The following is a 9,545-nucleotide window of genomic DNA, read 5'->3' on the forward strand; positions in this document are numbered from 1 at the left end:
ATCTAAAATTTTGAAGAAATTATACTCTTATAAGTATAAACAGTTCTAAGGTTATTTAAGTTATTTTAACAGAAACAACATTTTTTTCTCAAATACTGCAACAACTTATTATCAATTTCAGCACTTGTATCCAAACACGTAACTGCTTATTTATTAAATCACTTTTAACACTTAAAAGTGTTTTTCAGCACCTAATATTTATTAGCTGCTTCAAATCAGCTAATCCAAAACGGGCTCAAAACAAGTCCTTATGTATGAGAGTTGATGTACAAAAGCCCTTTAAATATGTACCTGAAACAGTTGCAGTCCTTTATGCTCGCCGGGATATTTATTGTTCAAAATTGAAGGCAGAGTTTAATTTTTGAAAGAAAGTAAATATTAATTTATGAAGGCAGAGTAAATATGATTTACCTTTTGATTAGGATTCTGATCGTCTATAAAAAAGAAATTAAAAAGCAATATAATGGATTATAAATGAGGTATTTAATCTTATAAATTTATTTTTGTTTTACCCGTATATTTTCTATATTATTCTAAAGACATGTGGAGCAGTATTTTTTTTTACTGAGCGAGCTAAAATGGAGCATAATTCATCACTTTCAGGAACTTACGCTTTTCTTAATTTTTATTTTATAACTCAAACACATTATTTAGTTTTTAAATTTTTATTTTATAACTCAAACACATTATTTAGTTTTTGATTCAATACTCGCGCCCCTTAGTCCTTTACTTGCTAATCTATGCATGAGTTATAGCCTGTTTGGCCAAGTTTCTTTTTGGCCAAAAGTGCTTTTTTTTGGGCCGAAAACACTTTTGGACAAAAATTGAGGTGTTTGGCCAAGCTTTTGGAAGGAAAAGGTGTGCTTTTGAAGAGAAGCAGAAGCAGTTTTGAAGAAGCAGAAAAAAGTAGCTTCTCTCCAAAAGCACTTTTTTGAGAAGCACTTTTGAGAAAAATACACGTAGAAGCAGTTTTTTAAAGCTTGGTCAAACACTAATTGCTGTTCAGAAGTGCTTTTCAAACTAATTAGTCAAACACAAACTGCTTCTCACCAAAAGTACTTTGAGAAAAGCACTTTTGAAAAAAAACACTTCTTAAAATAAGCTGATTTTTGCGTCTTGGCCAAACAGGCTATTAATGTGGCTTGCACCTTGGATATTCAATTTTATGGATAAAACCTTAACTATTAGGCCATTGATAAGCATGTACTTATGGTTGGTGGGAGAAATTGCAAATCATATGATGTGATTTCAAATCCGATGCAATTATGAGCTATATTGCTCGGACTCTCCAAAAGTGTTGTTGCATCCACGTCGGATCCTCCGAAAATGTATTAAATTTGGAGAATTTAACACACACCCAACAACCTTTTTGAAGAGTTCCAGCAACATATTTATGAGTATTCAGTATTCACACGCTAGAAAAAATCTTGTTACCACAGCATATCAAGCAACATATTAAACGGCTTAAAAGACCGGCAAATTTCATCTTTATGTGTAAAATAATGAGCAGAAATGATACACACACAAGCCAAAACTTCAGATTTAGACCAAGAATGATTCCACACTAGTATATGTGTTTCACTCAACATTAATCTGACTTCTGAAATACACAAACTTCAAAACTTGGATAACCAAAGACAAAACATTTGAGTCTTAAGTCCAACAAAGCAGAACATACAACTTATTAGCTAAAGAGTATACAAATTTAATGCCCCTTTTACAGAGGGGTATAATAACTTTATGATTTAGTATATATTCACTGACAAATAGAGGGAACACCAAAAGGTTAAAAGAAGTATTCCACAAAAAAGAATAAATGGAACAAATTTAAACAAATATGAATGTGTCAGCTCCAGCTGCTTAATATCTACACTGATGACTTCCCACCTATACTCCTCTCTTTTTATTCTACCACCTTGTATACTAATATCTCTTCCTGCAAAACCCTCCCACAGTACTACAAATCAAATGTCTGGCCGCGAAAGGAAATCCCAACAATTGCTTGCTGGATCATTTTAGACTAATCGTCACAATTCAATCCGCAGACTTCTAACACAGGGCCATCTCTTGAGACAAACGGGTTGACTCGTACCCACAACAAGGTTAATACTGAAGCAAGCAGAATCGACCATACAACAACTATGGTCGGTGTTCGCTCTTGCTTTCCCATCAATCCTTTGAGGAATGGGTAAAGATGAATAATAACCCACAAGGCAAAGAATAGCCTACCAAATAAGGGTCCCCAAGAATCATAACCGTTATTTATTGCATCCGAGATGCCAACCACAACTCCAACCATGTTGACTATTAGCAAAGTAGTAGGTGGGATTAATAATGATGTCCACTTGAAGATATAGAGATCTGAAAATGCCCCGTCGTCTCCTGCTTTGGATGTGACAGTGAAACTTGTTTCCACACCAGCCAAAACCTTGAGCAATCCTTGAAAGAGAGCAAAAAAATGCGAGGATGCGCCTCCAATAACCCAAAACTGCTCATTTCTCCACCAATCATCTATACCAACACCACCCCACTGCATCTCAAGGATACCAGTGGCAGCAATAGATATGAAGAGTGCCATGAATAAGATGCTGGCATAATTACTGATCTGCGGATGAAATAAATGATCAGAAAATGGGAGTGGAAGTGCGATCCTCAAGTATTTAGAAGTATCATTAGGTGTCTCACTAATGCTATGAAATGCATGTAAACAAGCATTTCTAAATATATGGTTAAGCCAATGAAAGATATATATATATATATATCATTGCATGTAAATCATTGCTTTTTTAGTAATTCTTTTTAAAAGATTTATCAGGTCAATAGTGGAACAAGAGAATTAAGTTACCTCAGGAACGATGAATTTTCCAGTGAGAAGGCAGATGGCGGGTAAGAAACAGTAGACAATCAAGGGAATGGACGTCAAAGGATATACAACTGAATTTATGTAAGAGAATCTCTCCAGAAATTTCAATCCACCTCCATATCCATACCAGATTGGGCAATGCTTGCTCAGCAAAATTTCAACTGAGCCTAGAGCCCACCTAAGAACCTGATGGAGACGGTCCGAAAGATTAATAGGGGCTGAACCCTTGAAAGCAGCCCGCTGAGGCATACAATAAACGGACCTCCATCCGTGGCAATGCATCTTGAATCCAGTCAAGATATCTTCCGTGACGGAGCCATAAATCCACCCAACCTGGTTAAAAGGTTAAAGATGCCATGAGTTATTGAACCAAATTTACTACATTCTTCCGTAACAAAAAAGTAACGAATGGGTCTTACCTCCTTCCCCCATTCTGTTTTATCTTCGTAACCACAGCTAATAACATGAATGGCTTCCTTCAAAAGTGATGAGGTACTGGCCTCCATTGGAAGACCACCATTCTCTAAAAGCGTTGAGGCAACAAAAACAGGAGACTGCCCGAATTTTTTCTCTAGTTTCACTTGGGAAGCCAGGTGTGAATCCACGTTTGCTACTGTAATGCAGTAACATAAGTTAGTCTTTTCACCTCTACTTGGTCAGTGCATAAACGACAAGAACTATTATTCTTTAAGAGCATAAAGGTAACCTTCAACTCCTTCTTCAATTGTTTCAAGAGCATATATTTGCTTTGATGTCTCCCTGTGCTTTGGCTTCTTCTCTTTCTTCGTTTTCCCTTTCTTGTTCGTTTTCGATCTGAAGCAGCAACAGCAAAAGCACAACTTAGACCAGCAGTTGCAGGTCTTGCTTGGTTTCTTCTTTTTGGCAGGAGCATCATATCCGTAAAGTGCATGTCTTCTGAAAACACACCCCGTACCAACATATATTGGTCCTTGTATACCATCTAAACCTTTCATGTTAATCTGTAAAGATTTTCAAGAAATCAGTTTCTGCCTAGATGGATTAAGAATTCAAATCTTGTCAATGCAACAAGGGGTATATATACGTACATCAAAGAATACCACATTTCTGTTTGAGTATCTGTCGTGACGATCAATCCCATCAAACCTTTGAGGAAACTGCACGTAGCAGATTTTTTTTCCTGAGGTGGGATCCATCATGAAACACATGGCTTCCCTCAATGCCTTGCTATTGTTGATGTAGTGATCACAATCAACATTTAACAGGTAAGGAGCATTTGATATGACTGCTGAAACCCTCATCTATATACCAGAAGGAAAGACAACATTGACAAAATCAGAACACCCTATTTTCATGAATAAGAATTTTCTTTTTGTTTCCCTATTTAGGAAACATAAGGTCAGTTGAATTACCAAAGCATTCATGGCGCCTGCTTTTTTATGGTGATCGAACCCAGGTCTCTTTTCACGGGAAACATAAACCAGGCGAGGTAATTCATTTCCTTCAACATCTCGAACACCATCTTCACCAAGGAATACCTATAGAAGAGTTAATCAGAAGCTGTCTATGCCCTGGGATTCATCTAGAATATCCTTGCTGACTATAGAGTTTGATGGTCCGTGGCAGGGACAGGATTTTTTTTTTTAAATTAACAAACTCAGTGTTGAATCCGTGCTGTTACTTAGTGGAAATTATGGGAAGATAGAGAAGATATAGTGAATGACCAGGGAAAGATAAATAAGACGTACATGATAAAATTGCAATAAATTAGATGGGTAATGTATAACTTGCCAGCAGAAATTTTGAAGAAAGACTATGTTTGAAGGTAAAAGAAGTCTCAGTCAGTTGTATAGAATTTTGAAGAAAGACTATGTTTGAAGGTAAAAGAAGTCTCAGTCAGTTGCATAGTGAATACATGACAAAAAATTGCTCTTACCTGGATCATACCAGGATGATCTCTGACATTGTTCCCGGGCCATGGTGTGCCATCCTGCATTGTCCAACCTTCCTCAGGAACCTTTTGAGCAGTTGCCACTAGACCGTTTATGCGGACTTTAAACTCTTCATATTCTCTCTGCAAGCCATAAACACAACAACATATTCAGATCAAGCCAACCAGAAGGAAGAAACTTAAATGCCTGAAACAGGTTTTGATGCATGTCAAAAGAAACGGATAGATTAATATGTGCTACAAACCTTCATGGCTCGGCGTTCCCTTACAAATTCAGGATGAACTTTATTTTTCAGATAGTCCATCTTTAGAGAAAAATACCATTCTGGAGCACGGGGTTCAATATTGTATTTCTTGCAGAAAGGAGTCCATTTTCTGGCAAATTCAGATGTCTCGGAAAGGGCTTCAAAAGTAAGCATAGCAGCACCATCATCTGACACATAGCATGTAACTTTATCCACTGGATAATCCACAGCAAGAATGGATAAAACAGTGTTTGCAGTGATTAATGGTGGTTCTTTCAAGGGATCGACTGTGCTGACAAAAATGTCGACGGGAGCCAACTCCGAAGGCTTTCCTTCTTTTTCATACCTGAAACAATAAAGCATGTGAATACTCAACAGATTCTCTAAAAACGAATGAACCCATTAAGGCTATGCCAAAAGTCAGGATAAATTAATCTGCAGATCTCCTCAATTGCAAGTAGACCCCAAAATATTATAACAGCAGAACCCTACCTGAGTGAAAGCCGATCAAGGTATGTTTCTCGCACTATCGGGCACCACTTTGGGAACTGATCAAGAATCCATGAAGCAGCAAACCATATCTCACAAATAACCGATGTTAACCACAAGCCATAAGCATCATTAACTGGATGAAGAATTCTATAATGGAAGAAGAGGCCAAGAATTGCGAGACGGAGTATGATTAGAATTCTGTACGGGCTTATCTTGCTTGCAGAAATGGGCAACTTTCTAGATAGTGGCTGCCTTCCTTCATCCATCCTGAGAGAAAGAGCATTTAAGAAAAGCTTGCTTAAAATTCACTGAAACATTAGTGAGTTAGAACGACAGTATTTATAACTCAGGAAGAACAATCGTGCTTTTTATCCTGCATACATTATTAAAAAAACTGCATAGTTTCCCTTCCGCACTTATACCAGTTGAGCCGCCAATAAAAAAGGAAAATCAAAATTATTTACGTACATAGGCAAATCAGGATCATCCAGATCATCCCCATGAAAGCCTCCACCACCATTTCCTTGATGCTTGACCACCTGGAGTTTCTCGATCTGCTTTTTCTTCCACTCTTCCATTCGGTCCTTCCAAGAAACACTTCCGTAGCCATATAGCGCAATGTCTTTCTGTGGAACCATTGGCCTTGGATGCACTATGACACCAGAAAAGTGTTGCATCACTCTCATGTAATCAGGTACAACAATTGAGAGAATACACAATAAGAATGGGCTAAAATAACTTACAGGATGTTGATGACTCAGTATGAGGAGTTGGATAAACCCCATTTCCAGAGCCAGTAGATGGAGGAACTATGAGAGCATGCTGATCAGACATCATCTGAGCATCCTGGAATGTGAAAATGGGAAATATTAGACTTACACATTCTCCAGATTATGCAAGTGATCGTTTTTCTTCTTTTCATTATTCAAATTAAAGGCTTAAAGGGATAAATTTACCTCTTCGCCATAGGTCAAAAGAGGTATTTCTATTCCAGGAGTAGATGAATCTTGTTTTGAGGACGTGGCATTTTCGTATGAACCAGCATGACCACTTCCCCCATAAACAGAAGGAACAGGACCTGAACCATGGCGGCTTAAACTCCCAACACTGTAATCAAACTCGTGCTCTATGTCATCAATGTCGTCTTCTTCTTCATCTCCCTCAACACGCGGACTACCTGAATCAAACCCATATATATTGAATAAATGTAATGTGTCCGATGTACTCAGCCGGGCATCTTCTGACGTTCGCATAAAACAGCAAAACATGCATACCTTTAATTCGCTTGTATCTAGTTTTGCACTGAGGGCAAGCTTGATTTCCCTCTCTTCTTTCGTACTCATAACATGGTCTACAAACAGGGAAAGCACATTCGTTGCAAGCAACAAAGGGCTCTCCATCCACTGTAATTTCAATTTCATCCCCACAAATCTGGCAAACTTGTCCACTTAATTCGCGCACTGACTTTATCTGGACAACACAAACATCATCCACAACAAAAATTTACTGCAGTCAGCATCCAATCACCAGTGCAAAGAGTAAAACTTAGGTTGACTTTTATTCACAAAGTAATAAAGATCATTTGATACAGCAGGAAAATGGAGTAAAGCTAAGAACAAGAAGCCTCAAGAAAAATTAGAAAAAAGCGGTCTGCATTTCAAAATGATCCTCAAATAAAAATTAAAATCACAAGGACAGGTTAAAAAAATAAGAACATTGAAGAAAAACAAAGAATGAACCGTTGTAATTTCATAGGTTAACAAATTTGCCTACACCAATTAGTAAACAAATGCTGACAAAATATAAGACAAACTACAATTATATAATAAAAGAAATAGTCCAAAACCACTCAAATTAAAAGTTCAAAGAATATCAAGGAAAACTAACAATCACAAAAGTACAGCTGAAATAAACTCCTCCAATTAACGAAGGAAATGAAAACAAAGGGAAAAAGAAGTAGAAAAGCAAAATACATTCTCAGCACAAATCTCCTGCAAGTCAAATGAACCAAAAAATCCAGATGCAGAAACTAAAGAAAAAGCAGAAAGTTTACTTATAAAAAAACAGAAATTTTTTGCCATAAAAACCCTAATCAGATTAAATATTAATCCCCACCACAAATAGAACCGACAAAGGGCAAATGAGTATCTGAAGAACTGACAATATAACAAAAATGAGGAATTTTTAGAGACTTACCCTTCCAATTTCATCAGCATTGATTAGCACAAACTCATTCCTATTGTGTGAACCAGCAATAAGCCTTCCTCCAGTATTCATCGCCATTTTTCACAATCAAAAATCCCAGAAAAATAATAAATCTTGAAATTTATCAAAAACCCCACCTCAAAAATTCAACCTTTCAGTGCCCAAAATGAATAAAGGAGCCACCTTTTACACTAAAAACTAAATCTTGGGAAACTCAAGAGTATAGTAACCCCCCATCAGAAAATACCCAAAACTAAAAGACCCCTCAACATTGAGAAAAGCACAATATATTAAAAAAGGGCAAACCCCAATTAGGAGAAAACCCCAGAAATAAACTACAATAATACAATATTGTTACACAATAAAAAGTACCCAAAAAGATAATGGTGTTTGCCAAGAAAAGAAAAATACAAAAAAATAAAAGTAGTTTCTTTCTTTACAACAAGCTAAGACTTGACTGTAATCTGGCTGGAAGTGGTACTATAAAGAAAAGAAAGAAAGGAGAAGTGGAAACAGTGTATCACAATGACACGAGTTAAGAGAATAGTATTGAAATATGGACACATAAAAAACCAAAACCAAAACCAAAACCAACCGAGTGACTGAAATACACAGAATGTGAAGGTGGGTGTGATGTAGAATAGAGTCTTTTCAACCCCCCACCCCCCTTAGTTATTGATATAGGTTAAGATCACAAAACACCAACTTGCATATCTATGTGATTCTTTCTTGTATGTAACAATATAAGCAAAGAACTGAGGTGGGGCCCAGAAATTAGTAAAGGTGGCCTCCTCCTCAGTGTTATGTCCCCACAAAGAGTTGGTAGCAATTAAAGCTCTATAACCCACAAAAGAAAAAAAGGAAAAATCAAGAAACCAGCTAAGAGGAAAAGAAAAGTTTGGTACACTCTATCTATCCTTTCCTTTACTTTCCTTTCCTTATCTTGTTTCTCACTACACTTAGGTTTGCTGGGATGCAATAGATAAGTTAATGCATGCATTAGCTTTGTGTATTAATAATATATTGTTTGGCAAATATTTTGAATTTATGCATTAGTTATGCAAGCATTAGTTATATATCATATTTGGTATTATCTTATGCATAACTAATGCATAGAAAACAATGGTATTAGCAATGCAATGGATTTTAATGCATACATTAGCTTAGTTAAAGATAAAATTGTCCTTCAAAATTTATGTTTGCTGCTAGTTAGTATATTAATGCAAGTTTAAAATAATCCAAATAGTGAAAAATAAAATTATATCCCTAGTAAATAAATAAATACTTAGCATATTTTTTTTTTATAAATAAATATTTAATTTTATTTTACAATATAGGTAGACAAATAAAATAATTTTTTTTAAACTTTTTCATGTAAAAACATTTCTCAACATATGTTTCTTTTAAAAAGTTAGAGTGTGGACTAGTTTTGAGGGCATTTTTGTAAACAAACAATTCTTTTAGAAACTGCGCAATGCTTTAATACATCAAACCAAACAATGGATAAAAAATATGTCAGCATAACTAATACCAGCATAACTAATGCAGACATAACTAATACCAGCATTACTAATACACTCTATTCAGTATTATTCTTATGCACTCTACCAAACGACCCCTTATTTTGTGTGTATGTATTGTATTATTATAACAGCAAAAATTAAAGAAGATTAATCTATGGAGTTGTATTGGCTGGTTTCTTGGGAATTTTTTAAAAGGGAGTGTCACAATTTTTGTGTGTTGGGAATATATGTTAGTATATATTTTGTGTGTTAAAGAGGGACAATAGAAGGACAATAATTGAGAAAAT

The 9,545-nt window shown here is 35.9% G+C and overlaps 1 protein-coding gene across 1 annotated transcript; it reads right to left on the reverse strand.

Annotated features, from left to right (window-relative positions):
• Positions 1-1,698: 1,698 nt before the first annotated feature.
• Positions 1,699-8,453, reverse strand: LOC107769737 (cellulose synthase A catalytic subunit 2 [UDP-forming]). The gene is made up of 14 exons (XM_016588978.2): positions 7,727-8,453; positions 6,805-7,000; positions 6,487-6,707; positions 6,274-6,376; positions 5,999-6,182; positions 5,531-5,797; positions 5,039-5,384; positions 4,779-4,916; positions 4,255-4,380; positions 3,931-4,143; positions 3,570-3,843; positions 3,283-3,476; positions 2,846-3,196; positions 1,699-2,605 (listed from the first exon to the last, which is right to left on the reverse strand). Exons 1-14 carry the CDS (start codon positions 7,811-7,813, stop codon positions 2,021-2,023), a joined length of 3,285 nt encoding a protein of 1,094 aa, XP_016444464.1. The 5' UTR covers positions 7,814-8,453; the 3' UTR covers positions 1,699-2,020.
• Between the last annotated feature and the right edge of the window lie 1,092 nt (positions 8,454-9,545).

The sequence above is a fragment of the Nicotiana tabacum genome, chromosome 11 (assembly GCF_000715075.1).
Source record: "Nicotiana tabacum cultivar K326 chromosome 11, ASM71507v2, whole genome shotgun sequence".
Lineage (NCBI taxonomy): Eukaryota > Viridiplantae > Streptophyta > Magnoliopsida > Solanales > Solanaceae > Nicotiana > Nicotiana tabacum.

Excerpts from the sequence above, each read along its gene's own strand:
- LOC107769737 (XM_016588978.2), bottom strand. The coding sequence starts at position 7,813 with ATGGCGATGAATACTGGAGGAAGGCTTATTGCTGGTTCACACAATAGG. Across the intron at positions 4,917-5,038 it reads GGGAACGCCGAGCCATGAAG|AGAGAATATGAAGAGTTTAA; the intron begins GTTTGTAGCACA and ends TATGGCTTGCAG. Across the intron at positions 2,606-2,845 it reads GAAAATTCATCGTTCCTGAG|ATCAGTAATTATGCCAGCAT; the intron begins GTAACTTAATTC and ends TTTCATCCGCAG.